General features: G+C 48.8%; 2 protein-coding genes across 2 annotated transcripts in view; both read right to left on the bottom strand.

The window, feature by feature from the left end:
* LOC125940323 (vitamin D 25-hydroxylase-like) overlaps positions 1-19,899 on the bottom strand; it is a 156,767-nt gene that overhangs the window by 38,404 nt on the left and 98,464 nt on the right. The gene's annotated exons all lie outside the window — the stretch shown is intronic.
* Positions 687-19,899, bottom strand: part of LOC125939812 (cytochrome P450 2J6-like) — a 39,569-nt gene continuing 20,356 nt past the window's right edge. The window contains exons 3-6 of the mRNA XM_049655258.1: positions 10,879-10,985; positions 6,985-7,286; positions 4,622-4,734; positions 687-748 (exon numbers count right to left, since the gene is read on the bottom strand). Coding sequence (XP_049511215.1) covers positions 687-748; positions 4,622-4,734; positions 6,985-7,286; positions 10,879-10,985 — 584 coding nt within the window. The remainder of the gene's footprint in view (positions 749-4,621; positions 4,735-6,984; positions 7,287-10,878; positions 10,986-19,899) is intronic.

Here is a 19,899-nt window from a genome sequence, read left to right as displayed (position 1 = left end):
GTAAACCGAATCAAGCTTCTCCGAAAGCTCGAGCATTTATTTCACAGAGAGATTAAACTCGTCGAACTCCCTGGATAGCGCAGCAATCGTAGGAGCCATGAACGAGCGATCTGAGAGCGACGGCCCAGTAGGTTAAGGAAAAAAATTGAGATAAGTTACCTGTAGTAGGAAAATACAGGTCAGGAGCCACTCCGAAAGGGCCGCAGCGTCAGATCGCTCGCTCGTATATGTCGCTGCCGAGATGTTGCGGGCTTTTTAAGCGTTCGGCCAGGAACTGTGGTGACACAAGCGTCGAAGATAGGCTGCAAGGTCCACGGACGTTAGTGAGATGTGCGCAGATGTGGCACCACAGGATGACTTCCGCGCAGGCCCGTTAGTGAAGTTGCAATTCACTGCTGCAGATCGCAACAGCAGAGTCGGTAGGTAGCAGCCAGCTTTACGAACGTGTTCCTGTAGTAGGAAAATACACAGGTCCAGGAGCCACTCCGAATGGGCGCAGCGTCAGATCGCTCGCTCGTATATGGTCGCTGCCGAGATGTTGCCGGGCTTTTTAAGCGTTCGGCCAGGAACTGCGGTGACACCAAGCGTCGAAGATAGGCTGCAAGGTCCACTGACGATAGTGAGGTGTGCGCAGATGTGGCACCCCAGGATGACTTCCGCGCAGGCCCGTTGAGTGAAGTTGCAATTCACTGCTGCAGATAGCAACAGCAGAGTCGGTAGGTAGCAGCCAGCTTCACGAACGGTGTTCCTGTAGCAGGAAAATACACAGGCAAGGAGCCACTCCCGAAAGGGCCGCAGCGTCAGATCGCTCGCTCGACCAGCAAGCCCTACATATTTATGTAGTGCTGGTCTCTTGGGCTCTCGATGTATTTTTGCGGTCATGATGCACTTCGACACGACACTCCGTTGCTATTGAAACCAGGCAATGTGGGAAATGTTGTATAAGCAGTCTGCGCTGCATTTCAAGCAATTTAGGCTTCAGGGTACGGCACCGAGCGTTGTGACGCAGTTAGCGTTAAATAGCTTGGCCGTTGTGGCGAGTTAGTTTGTCGTGTACTGAATCTTACTAGAACATGTTTGTGGTGCTTTCTATGGGCCCCAATATTATTGTAACTTAGTTCGGTACTCATTGGGGTACTTTTTGGGACGCTGACCCCACAGCTAGAGCGTTTTGACGACGTTAGCGACAAACATTTCGTCCTTGTGGCACAGTTCTGCGTGTACTGATCTTACTAGGACATGTTTGTGATGCTTTATATGAGCCCCAACATTATTGCAGCTTACCTCGGTACTTTTTGGGCACTTTTAGGGCATGCTGGCCACACAGGGCGTTGGGATGCAGTTAGCGAGAAGCAGGCCGGTCACTGTGGAGCTGTTTAATGTTGGTTAGTTTCGCGTTGACTGAATTTTGCGGGGCCAAGTTTGTGACGCTCTTTATGCACCCCCCCCCCACCCCAACAAATACCTTCTTTCGGTACTCACGCTTGTCGAAAACGCGACGAGCGATTGCCAAAAGGGATAACACGGGAGTGTGTTGAATGCACCGTCAGAACGCGCAAAAGATAACGCTGAGGAGCTCAAAAGCAAGGAACTTGTAACTCGAAAATCCCGTGTTCTGAACGACTGAAAACAGGTTTTGAATCCACGGATTTGTCTTGAGTGCGTGTAGAAGGCATTCTGCGCTCGTCTAGTGGCCTGGCTGGGAGCCTGGGTTGTGACCACCACTGCGTACGTGGCGTACCATAGCGTCGGCTGACTCCAAGTTAGGTCGAAAACGTGCAGTTGCCCGTGCATTCGTGCTCTTAAAGAGCAGGAAATAAGGCCCGGAATGGGGGAATGCTTAGAAATCAGATGTTTTCGGCATATTTTACGCATGGTTTTGTTTGGGATGAGTCGGGTGTTTCTACGCCATGTTTATAAAAGCGAATTGCCTCTTTTGTAATGTCGCACATTCACCACTTTCGCACGTTTCGCCTCTACATGTAGTTTTCTTATAAGGTCTAAATAGCAAAATGACACATGTTTGTAATTAACTTTTTTTTTCAGTTGATGCCATCCGGTGGAGCACCGTACGGAAACTACTGCTGCTTATCTGGTGCCCCAACATTGGATGAACGCACAAAAGCCCGTAATTACGAGATTTTTGTGCGTTCATTATATAAATGCTCGTTAACGAGCATTTATATAGAGTAAAATAAACATTTCCGCATTTCACAAGGCGTTTTGCGTCTACATTATGAAACTGCATGTTGTACAGAGGACAGATTCGGTGGAGGCTTGTAAAGATCACTCGCAATCACGTTTGTTTTACTAAATTAAAGAGAACATCAGCACCAAGACATCGCGCGGTTGAGCTGTAGAAGCAAAAACAAATGCTGAGACAATCGGCGCAGCCGGCGTAACGCGTAACAGCAAGCGTTATAAACGCGCGGAAGTGTGGTTCAGGTGTTCACATCAGCCGCTTGGCGCGCTAGAGTCAATTCGGCTGCTGGGCTCTATGGGAGCAACGTGCGGAGTAATGGGAGACACTGCTGGTCAGTGACCGCTGCGAGGACAAAAATGGTCTCGTGCAGCGAGCACGCAGGGCAGCTGAGGCCGTTTTAGCCCTGGACAAAGGGCCATACCCCTGCTAAACCCAGTCAAGAGTATCGGAGAAGACTGCTGGGACTCGGGTAGCGTTTGGGCCAGTGATCCTTCAGCCAGAGGGATGAGTATTGTCTGTGAGTAAACCGAGAGAAAAAGGGTTTATTCTACATACTTACAGTGGCTCCAAATATAGAAGCCCACTCCATGGGGAGCACTTTGAAAGTCTCAGCGCACTACATGTCTTAGCATATATCAGAACACGTCAGGACACACCACTGCACTCAAGGTGTCTCCTTATCGAACATTCGTCTTCCCTAGTTGACCCGACTAGGGGATCAGATGACCTTGATGTGGCCAATCAGAGGACCCGTATTGTTCGCTGAACTCCGCCTCTAATGTTGCACCTTCGAAGCAAGGACGAGACAATCTGGAAACAGGGGATTCACACTCCTTCTACGAAAGTCGTCTCCTTGGTTTCTATCTCAGTGACGTTCGTCTTGCCAGGGTCGGGAGAGTGACCTTCGCGCTGGCCCCCGCTTCCACGAAGGGTGGCGTTTGTGGTCGCTTCGTGAGCTTCTTCGTCATCGCGTCCCCGCCGTCGTCGCGCCGCGTCGCCAGGTATAGGCGGCCGCTGATGAAGGTGGAGGCATCGGGGGAAACATACAAATGATGCGCACTGCCGATTTGGTGTGCTTTTTTTACCCGTCAACGTCGGTGTCGGGCACTGTCGCCGTCTGGGCGACGCTGGTGAAAGGGCCTGCCTCGATGGGGAACAATCAAAGAATGCGCCCGGCCGATTCGGGACGCAACAAGACCCTGATGGACTACCACACAAGACCCTGTAGATAGAGGTCAATAATTGTTTTTGATGATGTTGATGGGCTCTATGGGAATGTCCGATCTTGTTAATTTTTTTCTGTGTCGTCCAGCTTACGAATTCAAACGTTGCCGTGTCTCCAACATCGACGTGATGCACACAAAGCACAACAGCACAATTACGAAACCGCCTAACAACGGCAAAAGAGCGCTGACGGAAGCTGCATAGTGCTCGCGCGAACGGAAACCGCCGGATCTCCAATGTCGTTGATGGGCGGCGGCTGCGCATGGCGCGGCTGAGCACGGCCGCACGGGCCCTGCATTGAAATCGATCTGCCATGGGCACAGACTCTTGGTGGGCCGAGTGCCGATAGCTTCGGGTTCACTGTGTTCTCGCCGCTTAGTTCGCGTCAAAGCGAAATGTAGCGCGAAGGTCAATTCACTCGCTGCTGCTGCCGCTTTTACTCACGCCAGCGTTCTGACAGCGAGTGTCCGCGGTCATCGAGTGAGAAGTGTTTACGTCTGCCTTTGCGAGCATGATACCGTGCTTGTTAATTTAGTTGGTAAAAGAATGTCTACAAGCTAGATTATACGGCCGATAAAACTACTATACTTTCTCCGCATACCTGTCTAAAAATTTGCAGTCGTAATCAATGCTTCGCCTTAGGGCGAAACTTCGACTTTTTGTGGTCCCAACCGCAGTGCCGGAATTTCAGACGAAATTGTTTGATTTTCATTTGTATGAGACTGCAGCTAGTACAAAGTGCGAACCGGGAAATCCACACTGTATCACTAGGAGCACCCTACACGGTGACCCTTTGCGCATCTTCTTATCAATTAATCAACCACAGAAAAAGTCCATTTACCGAAGATCACTCCGCCACGTGCCGGCAGCTGCTTGGGACGAGGTGTATCATGTGATGATAACCGACAGGCAAGGCTACGGTTATCATCACAAGGTTCACGGTCGTCAGAAGGATTTTGCTACCGTCACGTCGCCACTATCGAGTGCGGCTTTGTATCAACGCACATTTTACTGCATCCTGCATGCGTTGCTGGAGTGCACACCGTGGGTTACTACGTCTCTCCATGACTCCAGTTATTTGAATAAATATATAACGAAATCATTTTCCCCTGCTGTTGACATCGTTATAAGGTTTTATTGTATATCGCCTCTTCACCCTGTTATGAATAACCTATGTTCAAATTCAAAACTTACGTGTGAAGAGTCTGTTTCTATCTCCCGGCCGTTTCATCTCGACGATGTACGCGTCTGTGAAGTTGCGCACCCGGCCGTCCTCGTACATTTTCTCCACTTTCGATATTCTCGATCTACGGAAAAAGTACAAATAACAGTGTTTGAGTAACTGTTTCTCTGTAGCCCTCGCACTTGGCTATGGTTACATTTAATGCGAAAGCATTGTTTGCCCCATTACGCGAAAATCCGCCGGCGTAGTCAGCGCGACCAAAAGACAGTAAAAATACGAAACAAAATACTCGGATTGACGTCAAATTTCTGAGGGAGGTTCCTACAAAGAAAATAAGTTATTGACTTTGAAAGAAAATTTAGTATATTTCGGTCTCGGTGGGACTCAAACTCGGGCTTCCGGATTGCGAGACGAGCGCGTTTCCCCGTTGACTAAAGATGTGCCTAATCCGTGCGTCCGTGCGTCACGTGTGCGTCATTGCACACGTGATCGCGCAGCCAATGGGGAGGAGGTAGCGCCACGTCATGAGTGTATAAAATGAGTGCATCAAATAAAAAAGTTGTCGCAGTTTCACCTGAAAGGCGAAGCATCAATTGCGATAGCAAATTTGTAGAGAGCTATACGGAGTAATGATAGTAGCTTTATCAACTGTATAAACTTGGACATGCAGCAGCACCGGCAACACGCAGTACTGTTGTCGACGCGTCGGCGTTCTGCCCGCGTTCGCGCAAAATACGTGCGGCGTTGGTGACTGTTGCCGGAGCCTCTGATATAAATAGGCACTTGGTGCCGCGGCTAAACGTCGCCTCCCTTCCCTCCGTCCCCCCCTCCCCCACGGCCTTTCGCGCGTCGGAAGAAGGCGCGTTTGCTCTACATATATGGTGATTGTAAAGGAGGAAAGAGACGCCTACTTCTGCAGTCATTAAGGGAGCACGGCGCAGAACGCGCGTTTGTTCTCCGCCGTGCGTTGACGCCCCGTGAAAGCGCGCGTCCCTCGCACCCTTTCACTCGCACATACAGCGTTCGGCGCGCGGCGACGATTTCATCTCCATTGACGTCATACGGAACCTTACGGCGACGGCGACGACGACGCCAACGGCAGAAATCTGCTTTGGAGTGTCCATATAATTGCTATCGCAATAAAAGCATTAAGGTCCAATTGACAGGCTCTGAGCGGTGCTTCGAGTTATGAACTCCACGCGGACAAGCCAGCGTGTTCAGACGCTTGGCACGTTTTGATTTGGCCTGAAGAGGTGCCGCTTTATTCAATCATATGTACGCTCCAAGCGCATTTCTTCCGTTCACATGGCGCGATTGGGGCGATAAAAATTGTTCTGTCGCGCACGTCGCAGAGCGATTTTCGCTGGCAACTTTCACATGCGTCTTTGACCGCGCCATTTCCGTCGCAGCGACGCCCAAGGTTGCTCCCTGCTCACGAAGTATCCATGCCTGCATCGTTAAATAAAAACGACATGAAAACTAGTCAAATATTACAATTTCATATTATTTTTTTGAAGATAGAATAGTACACACTTTTTCAGCCTTTAAAAGCGTTGATACTTTGCTCCGCTGAGCTTCCAACATGCGGTAAAATAGGAAAGCACCTATTTCGACGGCGCTTGCTGTTACGTCACGTTGCTCGGCCCAGATCGCGCCGATCGCTGCGACTCAGCGATGGAATTACCAACATGTTGGAATCCCGTCGTGGAGAGCCCGCGACGTCGCGGCGGTCGCTGTGCGACGGAATTCGCTGTGTAGCTGTGTGAAAATCGCGCCATGTGAAACGGCCTTTTCTCAGCGTTCGCACGCACCGGCGTGTCATGCGCAAGCTTCACGGCGGCGCCGCTGGATGCTCCGAATTTTCTTAGGAAAGCGCGATTGAGGAGTGCAGCTGCTGTACACGCCGCATACATAACTCGTTTCGACGGTGACAATACGTTGCGTCGCTATGCTGATAAAGAGCTAACACATTACCGTCGACAATTATCGTTAGGCGGGTTCTGCGGAATTTTTTTCGTTCCCATTTATCGCGCGATATTTCTATTTCGCTGCGTGCAGTCCTGTTTGTGCGTTTCACTTCATTTCTTAGTTGGAACGGATTTTGTAGGAGCATTCGAGTATTATGTTGTAACTTCGACAGAAACGCACTACTGATTACAGAATAAATTATGTGCAGTGTGACACCCGCTGCAGTCTTAAATCTAGCTTCCATATTGTGTGCTAAGAAATGGTCTGGCCGATGATTTGTGCCGCCATGCCAAAAATACATGTATGTCGAAAGTTGGTTGCGTTGTGGCGGCCGCATATTTGTTGATAATTTACAGTAAAATACATATATTTACGGAGACCCATTGGATAAGTCGGGAGTACTAACTCGCTGAAGATATTCCTGTTGATGAAGACTTGTTTCAGCTTCCCGTATGTTCCCAGCATGAAGTAGCAGACGAATCTGCGTAGCCATGGCAATAAGTTGACGGCCGTCACCTGGATGGAGAGCACCAAGATAGCGTCCACCAGTTCGTCGATGTGGGCACGCTTGGGGTGCTTGTGTCCGAACCGCGTGGCCGTCAACAGCTCGGTCATTATGTTTGAGACGCTGGTGGTGAGCAGGTCGGGAGGAACAACGGGCGTCCCTTCGCGAGCTTTCAGCTCGTGCAGGAGGTACGACAGCTCCTTCTGCGGTAAGAGAAACAGAAGCATGGACTGTTGTCCTGGCAGTACGCATTCACTTTTGCATCTTCTTTCCTAATTTAAATATTGCAATCTACGGCAGTTTACATGTAAGTAAAGCATTTCAGTCACAGTTACAAGATTTGCGCATTGGCGTAGTGTCGAATTCAACACCCCTGAAATTTTTTGACGACCCGTCCCCCTTCCACCTTTTCCCACGGAACATGAAGTTTGAGGAGGGGGGCTCCGAAAGGTCACATGGATGAAAGGGCACGCTTGAATGTGAAACCAAGGCGAGGGCTAGTGGTGGTCCGAAGGGCGGGGGTGTTGTCATGGGCATCCTTGTTGTTAAAGCATTCTTGTACAGGGAGTGCTAGGGTAGTTTATACTTGCGCGGTGTACAACTTCCATTATATATATATTGTCACGAGACGGGCTGCTACTGTCGGTCGTACGAAGATGACGGTGATGAAGGGGCCAGAGGCGCGCGACAGCCTTGCATCCGTCGCCGCTGCTTGTGGCTGTTATGTACTTTGTATATAGTAATAATTGCTATAAACGCTTTTCCAGTATATATATATATATATATATAGAGAGATACATAGAGAGAGAGAGAGAGAGAGAGAGAGAGTGAGTGAGTGAGAGAGAGAGGTGAAGGAGGGGGAGGAGTAGATCACTGCACGGGCCGATTTTTGCAGCCCGGGCCCGGCCCGGGCCCGTTTTTACATTGGGCTGCCTGCCCAAGCCCGAACAAAACTTTTATGGCGAGACCCGGGCCCGGCCAGCGCCCGGAAACAATCTACGTTACCCGCTCGGTGCGGCCCGGCCTGGCCCGCCACCCCTTTACCATAGGCCCGAACCCGGCTCGAAAACAACCCGAACCTGGCTCGAGACCGAAAAAGACATGTTTTTCAGAATCGAGACGCGCGAGGATAACTCGCTGCACGTTGCATGCACACCACCAAAAAGTCCGAGCCCAGCCCGGGCTCGCGTCAATAAGCACATGCCATGCCCGAGCCCGGCCCGAGCCCGTGAAACAACTGCCCTATCCGGCCCGGCCCGGCCCCCAGGCCCGGGCTTATGGGTAAGCCCGAGCGCGTGAAGTGCTCTAGGGAAGAGTGCTGGTTGTTGGGGAAGAACCCCCCCCCCCCCAAGTTAATTTCTGGCTACGCCACTGGATTGGCTGCTATAACGTCTGCGGTGAGACAAAGCAGGCTGACTAAAAAGAGATGGTACATAGAAACCATAGAAGACACAACACATTGTCGGTGTCACAAGAGGAATTCGTTTTCTTCCCCTTTTTTTACAAATTATACACGTAGAACACCCTGAGTGTAATGTGAAAGAATTCCACACGACGAGTGTAAAAGCTCGCGAGATCAACACAGCGGAAGCCTTTTTTTTTTGTGCCACTGCACTATCAGTAGATGACCTGTATGAGTACCAGTCTTCACCAAGCCTTTCTCAGGCTTTTAGCCCACGAACACATCACTATGATGTCCATGTTAAATATGATTCGAATTCTAAATACTATTTACTGCAATGTTACCACTTGAGGCATTGCTTACCTATTGGTAAATCTTTGTAGTTAGTCGTTTGCTAGGCAATCTGCTCGCCTTTCGCGGTTGAATGCCAAAGTAGCAATTGTCTGGAGGTCGTAGGTACTCCATTATCACATTAATTAAGTTGGCGAAAAATAGCCATCTCGATGAGATACTTGTGCATTTTTAAAATATTGTTACGGAGAGAATACATATACAATGGATATATTTACAAGGTAAGGCGCACAACGCTACAGCAATCGTTCAGGAGAGCGCGTGCACACCAGAAAGCCACGCCGTCATCGTCGTCATCGTCCAAGCACCGACCACAGGATCGCCGCTCGTGACAATATTGACAGCTCGCTTTCTTGGAATGAGTACAAGAATATCCTCATTCCGATAGTATTGGCGAGGTCTGCTTTTCGTACGTTCTCATTATATAACTTGTATACCCCAGGACCAAGTAGCCGAGAAAAATCTAAGTTTACTGCGGTAGGGCGTAAGTTGGTGTTCCATCTTGTCAAAGAGCGAAAAAACGAGAAGACGACAAAGAAAAAAAAAGGCCAGACGAAGACACGCGCTGACTTTCGACTATAGAACACATATATATATACTATGGCCACATGTGTGCTCTCATAATGACCCAGATATGATGAGATGATGCATCACAATCGCAAGTAAGCCTTTAATAGCGTTGTCATTTAAGGAGCTATCTTGGAATGTGCGGGAAGTGATGCGCCCACTTAGAACTTGGCAACGTTTTGTATGCTTGCGAATGTGGTGCATCATCTCAATATTTCTGGGTCCTTATGAGAGCACACATGGGCTCATTGTATATATTCGTGTTCTTTAAAAAAAAAACTACGTCCCACCTTTTTTTCTGTTCTTTGTGTCGTTTTTCGCTGTTTAAAAGGCGTTTATTAATGTCTTATACGGGAACTTCAACCAAGATCAGTTAGTTGAGCTAGCAGAACGTGGTTGTAATTTGGATGCTTTGGAACAGGTCAGGCGCCAAAAACACGTAGAAATCAGTGCGAAATTATTTGCACATCATGGCCAAGTCAACTGTTCGTCGGATGAAATGTTGAAAACATTTCATTTAATAACTTTCGCTCTTCTGCTGGCGGACAATAACATTTTTGGCATGCTATTATCAGTCACTTAGAAAAGCGACCGTTATTTAAAAAAAAGATCCTGTGACCTTGGCCGAATACATTTGTTTGCACAAGGCCACGCTTCTTCAAGCCTACTGGAGTACACGACTGCATTGACTTTGTGAATAAAGGTTACTTTTCCTTCGGGTGAGTGCACATATGTACTCTCTCTTTTCTTATACACATTTACCCATTTTGTGCTCCTAAGCGTACATTGCAGCCAAGGGCATGAACACGTGGTTAGCGTCTTTGCATTGTCTTCGTCTTCATTGCGCCTCTCTCCCAGAAAATTCAGAGGTGCGCATACTGGGTCTTGCACATCTCTGAACGATTTTCGCGACCTGTTGGGTAAAGGAGCGCTGAGGATGCTTGAGGTAAGCATTACTTTCACAGACGTATACGCGTTATTCGAAGCCTAGCATCAAACGCAAATTGACTTCGCACTGACATAACACAACGGCTAAAAGTTAACTATTTAACTGTTATGGCTCTTGTGCCGCTTTGGACGAACAGCAAGAAAGGCAAAGCAATCTGCAAAAACTGCGCAAAAGGGATATTTGGAATGCCCCTTGACAACAAAAGGGGCATTAGTATCTTGACATTAGTAGTGAAGACTGCTAAAATTAAAACTTCTGAATGAGGTGTGGTCAGCAAGCGAAATACCAGGGTGGTGTTGAGACATCAAACCTTTGACGTCTACGCTAAACCATGTCAAAGCATTTTTCAGAGCTCATCGGCTGCGGTAAGTTTTTGCACATCTATTGCACAAGATGATCCTTTACATAGTAAAGTGGATCAGGAATACGGAACAGTGCCGCTTACAAGTTATAAATCTGCGCGTGTGTGTCACGAACAATGATTTAACAATAACGCAATTCCAGAGTGCTAGACTGTATCTGTAACCTGTATCCGAGCCTCCATTGCCGGCGTGCCAGCTCCAAGCTGCTTGAACGTCCTCAGGAAGAAGCGTCGTTGTTCTTTCCACACGGGTCCGTTGAGCGTAATCAGGCCTGCAGAAAAAAATGCACCAAATTATAAATTATAACTTATCAAACAAGCAAACGGTCTATTGAGTACGCTGTATTGTAGGGATCTCCAGAAAATTTCGCAGTTTCGGCTGAAAGGCGAAGCATCGATAGCGAAAGCAAGTTAGTGGACAGCTATACGAAGTAAAGATAGTAGTTTTATCGGCCGTATAAACTTGCAAACATAGACATACTAACAAAATTAACAAGCATGGTGTCACGCGCGCACAAGCAAACATGAACACACCTCACTCGATGACCGCGGAAACTCGCTGTCAAAACGCTGGAGTGAGGAAGCGCGGCTGCAACAGCGAGCGAATTTACCTTTGTGTGGCCTCTCGCATCAACGCGAACTAACCCGCGAAAACACAGCGAGCGGTGGACTCTGTCCCCGTCGCAGATGGCTTTCAAGATACTGCTGCACGGGCGCGCGCGCACGGCCGCCCGGGGCTGCCTGAAGAAGAAAGATCCCCCACCCCCCGCAATTGGCTGCGCTCCCCCAACTGGAACCTTGCGCGCGACGGAAGATGGCGCATTTCCTCCCCCCTTTCCTTGCTTGCGTGCGCGAGTGCAAAGGCTGTCGCAGTAATAAATCACCTTATTTCATTGATTAGTCATCCGTCATCACACTCCAATGTCAGTCAAGGCTACAATAAGGCTAGAATAAAACAATTAACATGACCTAGTGTGATCACGAAATGCCCTGTTAATGAAAAGCGCACACACATTCCCGTTAGCCTCCCTGCCCTGCGCATCTCATTTCTCTCTCTATTGCGGTGTATACATGCTCGATGTGCCAATATTTCCGTATTACTAATTAGGTATGCTTCGGCAGCTACGCATTATTCTAGAACGAGTCCAAACCGTACCAGCAGGAAATGTTCAGCAGCCAGGCTTTTTTATTATTTCATCTAGTAACCCGTATTTAGATCACAGAGTATACTATTTTTTTACCTTTACGCCGAGTAGTGAAGCACGTTACGTGTTCAGATCGATAGGTTTGTGACTTGCTGACTTTGATGAAAGCATCGCCCTGCCCTCACGGCCAAACGACCCTGATGTTTGTATTTTGGTTCTATGGCACTTTCAATTTTTCAAAATGCGAGATTGTTCTGTAATCATGTAATAAGGAAGCCAGATGCATTGTGAACGTCGACCACTTTCGAGAAATTGGAATTCGGCATGATGAAATATTTAGCGTTGTTTGAGTTCATGGCCACGCATTTGTTAGCGATATTTTAACATGCGCGTTTGGATTGTAAGGTTAACGAACTTTCACTTGAATAGAACTGTTTTGTTATGTTGAGTAGCTTTCCCATTTTTTTCTCACTCATGGAGAAAGTTATGGGAGGCAGAATGCCAGTGTTAATCATCAGCATTATCAGTGTTAATCAACATTGTGGCAAGCTGTCTGTTTGTTGAGTCCTGTGCTTCACGTAGTTATCCGCTTTGTTAGCGTAGGCCTTACATATATGATACGACCGAACTATCCACCGTGTGTATTGTTCCGCGAGGCAGTGGTGGCGCCGATAGGGACCGTGCATTGACAGTATACACTTCAACGCAACTGTCTTTTTTATTGCGATAGCAATTATATGGACACTTCAACCGGATTTCTGCCGTCGCCGTCGCCGTGAGGTTCCCTATAGATAAAATCTTCGCCGCGCGCCGTATGCCCGAGCGGAAGCGTGCGGGGACGCGGGCTATCACGGAGAGCGAACGCACTCAATGACCCACGCGCAAGCAAGGAAGCGGGAAGCCAGCGCCGGAGGGAGCGCGGGGGGGGGGGCACTTCTACTCTGCCAACAACCGCGCTGGTCACTCGCTCACCCGCACCGTCTCTTATCTCCACATGGCTCTGACCTTTATGCGCCCTGCATTCGCCGCTCAGTTTCCGTTGAAGCGATAGACCGCACGTACCTTCGCCCGCTGCGGCGTATATGCGCTTGCTGCCAGCGTTTTGACAGTCGTTGTCTGCAGTCATTCAGTGTGATCTATTCATGTTTGTTTGCGCGCGATCACACCACAGTTAGTAATAGTCGGGGCACATTTTCCAACGCACGCTACACATGCAATGCTGCCCGGATCGGCACTGCAGCGCTACAGGTGTGTCCCTTCGCACGCGCGCTGCCCACGGGAAGTTCTTCTCATCAACACCACCGTTTCACACGCGCCTTCTCGTGGTCATCGAGTCTCTCTTCATGTCGGTCTACTTATGCCGCAGCACACCTGCTTACTTAATCAGCTCATGTTTACTACAATTCATATTGCTACCAAAGCCGCTCACCTTACTTCGTATGACATTGCTGTGTTGCTTCGCCCTTAGGGCGAAACTGTGACATTTTTTTGCCATAGCGAGACTCTGATGAAGCTTAATGTGGTGTGGACATAGTAGGGATGTGGTGGGGGTGCTGGTGGTGGATCGAGGTTGGATTCAACCTTCTGAACGGGGCCGGAAATCGCTCCGGCTAAGTGTCTCTTGCAATGTCACTGGTGTATGTTACCTCACGTTCAGCAAACCAGTGTCTCTTAAAAATGCAAGAATGCGCGAAGCTTTCTTGCGGGCTATAAGGAGCCCTTCTGGAAACACGAGTTGCTGCAGGCACGCATATGGCAGGTCTGGCTTCTACAGGTTCTGGAGAAGACAAGCGCAATGTGCTTAGGTCAATCAATTTAATGCTGTCTGTAACAAATGTAGCTTTAGATAAAAAGATAAAAAAACACAAAACGACCTTTTCACCTCCGTATATAGTTTGGGCATGGCCGCAAAAGTCCAGCCTCGTTGCATTAAACACAAAGTAAAGAACTGGTACGTCCCCACCTAAATAATCATGCAGGCAAATGGCAGATCCTATTCTGATCCTCATTTCGTGACTTCAATATTCCTTGGCACATTGTCTTGCCGCAGTTAAGCGGGAGACACACGGTCCGATCCGGCGTCCGACGCGCCGGAACGGCAGCCGGAACCGCGGCGTTTTGCCGTGCCGAAGCGCCGGATCGGATGCCCGCGCGACAAACATATTTTCACCGTCCGACGCGTCCGACAACCGCCCCGTCGTTTGGCCGCAGCCAATGACAGCGCGCCTGGCATGTGACGTTCTCTGACGTTCTCTGACGTTCCCTCCTGAGAGGCGGCGCCGGCGGGCCGGTTTCTCGCCGCCTCTTTTTTTTTTATCATGCCGGCTGCAACAGCATCGCTACAATTCGATTCTGACACGAAATACTAACCAGTTCGGTAGAATTATTTCGAACCTGTGTCTGTTATGCAAAGCAGCGCCTAGTACTGGCACTCAGTTACTTGCGAGATCGGTCGGGAGCCGCGATGTGACAGCATTTCGCAGGTAGACAGCACACGCCGACTGTATTCGGACCCTCCGGACTAAAAAAAAAAAACCGGGCGGGCACTCCACTCATCCAAGTAACCCAAACTAGGGTCAAACAAAGAGTGAGAGCAAGTTCTAGCACCCCCAAGACCCCCCGGACAAAAAGGAAAAACCGGGCGGGCACTCCACTCCTCAAGGTAACCCAAACTAGGGTGAAACCAGGAGTGAGAGCTATCCCGAGCAGCCCCAAGACCCCCCGGAAAAAAAAAAAAGCACCGGGCGGGCACTCCAATTCTCTAAGCAACCCAACACTACACACTACACACTACGCACTACAGGGTCATACGAGGGGTTAGAGCTACCCTATCAGCCCCAAGGAAAACGGAAAGGAAATGAAAATATAAATGGGAGAAACTAAAAATGCCATACTCCTCCCATGCCACAAAAGGGTTTGGTTATTCAAATCCTACACGAAGGAAAGGCAATCTTTCCCACCACATAAAGGCACCAAAACTGAGTTTCACTTATTACTATTACAAGGACAGCAAAGCTTTCCCAACGGAAATCTCCCGCAAATAACGGTTCTTTAAGGAACTCTTACATGCTAGCCTGTCAGCTCAATAATCCACCCCAACAGGGGAGGGACTCACCAAACCCACAGCCTGGCCAAGGGGAAAAAAATTTAAAAATGTAAATAATAATACTAATATACACATTACGAGCTCTGGAATAAACAAATACTTCCAAGGCCAACCTAAAACAAGGCCGCTAAGCGTAAAACACTACAAAACGATGAAAAAAAAAATTTTAGTGTTTGGCTGTGTTCAAGCTTGCACAAATACTGCAAACTGAATTATTAGAAACCATAGTAATTCTTTTGTATATTTATACATGAAAGAGGCAGAATGCCTAACGAAAAAAAAAAAGAACAGTGCCTACCCAATCATTACGGAAGTCAAATGACACAATATACCATTTGCTACAAGTGTAAAACAATATAAAAATAATAAAAATATATATAAGTATATGTGTCGATATGATTCTATACATATTATTTACAATAAAAAAAACCCACATGTTAAGAAACAAACCATGACCATCATTCCACATAACCTCCATTTATAATCCTATAAATACAGTTATTCATTTATAAACAAAAAAGAGAAAAATGAATTATAGAAACTATTACTCTATGATAAAAGTTAAAACAAGAAAATCATAATCAATAATATAAATTAAAGCATTCCACATCTGCCACTCGATCTAATAAACAAAATACCTAACACCTGAGAGCTATATCATACTAACCGGGTGGGGGGTACTAATAAAACTTGTTCTATTCTTCAGATTTTGCCCATTTTAACTAAAGCTAAGCCGAAGCAAGAAGACTTCACAAAGAACTCAAACAAGAAGCCGAGGAAGAATATCAAGTGAAGAACTCACCACAAGAGAAGATTAATACTCACCATTTATGTTAACAGCAAGAACTCATTTGTATATATGCTAATAAATCCCGCAATGCAGGTCCGTTCCCTGGCCGTGGTTTCGCTGGTAGTCCAACCCTTTCCCTTTCCCCTAACCTCAACTTTCCCTCCCCCATCCCCCTCCCATCCCATCCCCCCCAAATTTTTATTTGGCAATGCCCTGTTCATTTATTTTCAATTGGCAATGCCTGCTATATTCTTATGGTGCGGGCAGAGGCTCTTATTTTATTAATTTATGCCTCACTATAACAAATGTCTGAGCGAGGCTACTCGCTTAGCTTGCACGCTGGCCCTTCGCATCGACGGCGTCGAGTAATCCAAGTGTATTTACTTACGGGTAACCTACGTGTACAGTGTTAATCGTGTTGGCTAAAATAAGCGCACTTCCACGAGCTCGGACTGGATCGCAAGAGCCGTCGGCCGTGGCATCCGCCGAGCTAGGCCTACCGGCCCTATCGCTGGCTGTCGGCAGAGCCGTCAGTAGTGAACAGACCGCTGCGAAGTGTTTTGCCGCTCGCAAAGACGTAATTTTAGTGACAGTGTTCGCGTAAAGCGAAGCCGTATTGCACAAAGTTTCTTTTGTATTTCTCGACGAGGACATGAAGTCTTCCGATCGTACAAGCTGGGGCACAAGATCTCAGCGGAGCTTAGGCGCCGCTCGCTCGTTCGGATGTCCGTCCCGTGTGCCCCGAATCGTCGTATGCCGCATGTCGGAGCATGCGGCGCCGCACGTCGGATCGGACGCCGAATCGTACCGTGTGTCTCCTGCTTTAGAGTGTTATGTGTGGCAAAGCATGATCTTCGTCATTTCTACAGGAGGAGGAGGAGAAGGAGGAGAGAAAGAGAAGGCAGGGATGCTAACCAGAAATGCGTGTGGTTGGCTACCCTACTCTGGGGGACGGGAAAGAGGGAATAAAAAGATGAGATAGAGAGAGGAGGGGGGGAAGAAGGACACGGTGAGCTCGCGCACGCACGTGGAGGGCCTGAGCAATTCAAAGGCGTTCACATAGGCCAGTCGCCCTCAAGAACGACAACAGTGCCCTCACAGCTTTGTGAGCCGACGAGCGATAGGGACGGTCTTCAAGGAGCACCTGCACGGACAACGGTCGATCGTCAAGTCGTCGCAATGTGTTCGATAATGTTTGTCTTTCCGACTGAAATCGATCACAGTGACACAATAAATGTTCTATGTTCTCTTCGCTGCCGCAGACGTCGCGCTTAGCACTTTCGGCCGTTCCAATCAAAGCACAGTACGCCTTCGTGAAAGCCACTCCCAACCACAGCCGGTATAGAAGCGATGCCTCACGTCGGTTAATCCCGGGTGGAGGTCGGAGTTTGAGCGAAGGGTTCAGTTCGTGTAGCCTCGTGCGCCTTATATTTGGGTGTACGTTCCACTCTGTTAAAGAGAGCTTGCGTGCCAGGTGACAAAGCTGCCTTCCAGCGTCTGTCCCGGAAAGAGGAATGGGAACGCTGTGTTATTCTTGATGTGACTGTCGGGCAGCTTTGTCTGCGAGATCGTTTCCACTGATCCCACAATGGCCAGGTAGCCACTGGAAAATAATTTCGTGGCCTTTCTGTTTGACGTCATGGTGAAGTTTGACAATTTCGTACGTTAGTTGTTCGTGAGCTCCACGTCGGAGAACTGCCTGCATACTTTGTAAAGCCGGTCTCGAGTCGGAAAATGCGGCCCATGTACCAGGACTCTCTGCGTCTATAAATTGAAGTGCACTGCGCAGAGCCGTGACCTCTGCAGCCGTGGACGCCATGACATGTGACGTCTTGAATAGCATTGTTACTCCTCTCGTCGGTACAAACACAGCACCGCCAGAACTGGTCGATGTAGTCGATCCGTTCATATAGACGTGCACGTGACTGCTGTATCTCTCGTACAACAGGAGTAAGCAACAGCAATCCCAAAAGAAGAGCGGGTCTAGCGTTGTCACGTTTGTTGTCGATATTGTTACGGTGAGATGCGTTCATTAATGAGAATGATGAATGTGAGAGGCCTAGGGACCGATGAGACCATAGTCCTCACTCACTTCGTCTTTCTTTACTTCTAAGCGCCCCCCCCCCCCCCCCGTATCGTAGCAATGCCCCCTTTGCAGACGTGCCCACCGGGCGAGTCAGTTGGAGTTCCGGTGGTGAAAGCATTTACGACGGGCGACATGGACGTCGTTGGTCTTGCTTGAGCGGCGGCCAGTAGACAAGAGTAGACATATCACGTACGTGACATCGCTGAGACGGGCCATAACGACAAAGGGGACGGTGTAATGGGCCGAGGACTTTTGGTATAGGACGCGCTTCCGAAGTGGCTTCCACAGTCACACCAAATCACCTTTCTCGCACGATACGTGCTGATTATGCTCGTCATAACGGGTTTTCGAGCATTCTTGAGAAGCAAAAGTACGAAGGCGGGCGATGCGCCGGGCCTCTTCTGCTCATCAAAGTGTTTCGGCCAGAGAAGTTTCGGCGGTTTCGGAGAACGGAAGGATAGAATCGAGAGCTGTACGATGTTGGCGGAGGTATAGGAGATAAAATGGGCTGTATCCGGTGGTCTCATGTTTTGCGGTATTGTAGACGAAGGTTATGAAAGGCAACATAGTGTCCCAAGTTTTGTGAGCTGAATCAACATACATCGCAAGCATGTTGATGACAGTTCTGTTGGTCCGTTCAGTTAAACCGTTAGTCTGTGGGTGGTACATGGTGGCGTGATGAAAATGAGACGTAGAAAGACGGAGGAGCTCTTCAACCGCATCGGCAACAAATTGCCTGCCACGATCACTGATAATAACACGAGGGGATCCATGGCGTAAAATGACGAATGAGAGCATGAAGTGTGAAACTTCAGGGGCCGTTGCTGCACGAATCGCCGGACTTTCTGCAAAGCGTGTCAGGTGATCGACGCATACTATAATCCACCGGTTGCCGGTCGTTGATCGCGGCAGAGGGTCGAGCAGGTCAACACCAACTACCTCAAACGATGAAGCAGGGGGCGTGATGAGATGCAGAAGTTCTGGAGGGCCGCTAGTTGGACGCTTGTGGCGTTGACACAGTTCACAGCTTGCAACGTGCGCGGTGCAAAGTGACAGTTAAATTCGTAGCTATATATAGGGGCGTACAGTTGTTTTTTAATTCGTTTTCTTTAATAAAGCATTCATTGGCTTACAAGAAAGATGTGTTATTTTTGTGGATAACAAATTTGGTCTCGCTAGTTGGCGTATAACTGCCCCAGAACAAGATGTTAAGCAAGTAAAAGCAGCGAGAAAACGTGCCAAGCTGCTGTATGGGAAAAGTAAATTGCGTGAAAGGTTTAGGCGGCCCGAAGAAACACACACTTAAAAACACATCATCTGCGCTTCGTCGTATGCGTTTCTTCCTATCGTGCAGTTTACCCTTCTTTCAGTATGAACCAACTAGCCCGATATATGTTATCGCTGTAGGTGGATACCGCTTTCGCATGGTATCACCAATTCGGACTGTAGGGAGAACGCTAGCGAGCGTGAAACACGCGCAAGCTGCCCGTCCGTACGAGCTCAAGGCTGCGGCGGGGCGTCTGCATTGGAGCACGATGGAACGGCGTGGCCATCTGGCGGCTGCCCAAGGAGTGGCGACAGCGGCGGTAAGCGCACGGGCGGAGAGTTTTACAACTGAAGCTAGTCTAGTAACGTTGGTTCGCCGGAATGGAGCTCATGACGAATTCACTCACAAAATAATTCAACTCTAATGCGAACACAGGGCAAGAGACCAGCGGGCAGCGTTTGCAGCGTGTCTCAACCAGAGCAGCTCAGGCAACCTCTAGTTCGCGCTTCCCGGATGACTGGCGATGTGGCTGCAGCGCCGGGCATTCGTCTTCACTACAGTCACCCCCCATCGGAAAAATAGCCATCCTGGCGGCTCATGGTGAACATAGAATCATGGGGTCGTAATACGGCTTCAGGCGTTGTACGTGGACGGTTTCACGACCACGACAGCGTTGGTCCGTAGGTGGCCTCACAGGCTCGACAATATAGTTCAGAGGCGATGTCTGCGCTACAACACACTAGAGTCCTTGATATTTGGATACAAGCTTGGATGAGAGTCCAGCAGGAACGG

The sequence above is a fragment of the Dermacentor silvarum genome, chromosome 9 (assembly GCF_013339745.2).
Source record: "Dermacentor silvarum isolate Dsil-2018 chromosome 9, BIME_Dsil_1.4, whole genome shotgun sequence".
Lineage (NCBI taxonomy): Eukaryota > Metazoa > Arthropoda > Arachnida > Ixodida > Ixodidae > Dermacentor > Dermacentor silvarum.
Note: the sequence above shows the minus strand (reverse complement) of the source record. Positions and strands in the feature narration are given on the sequence as shown.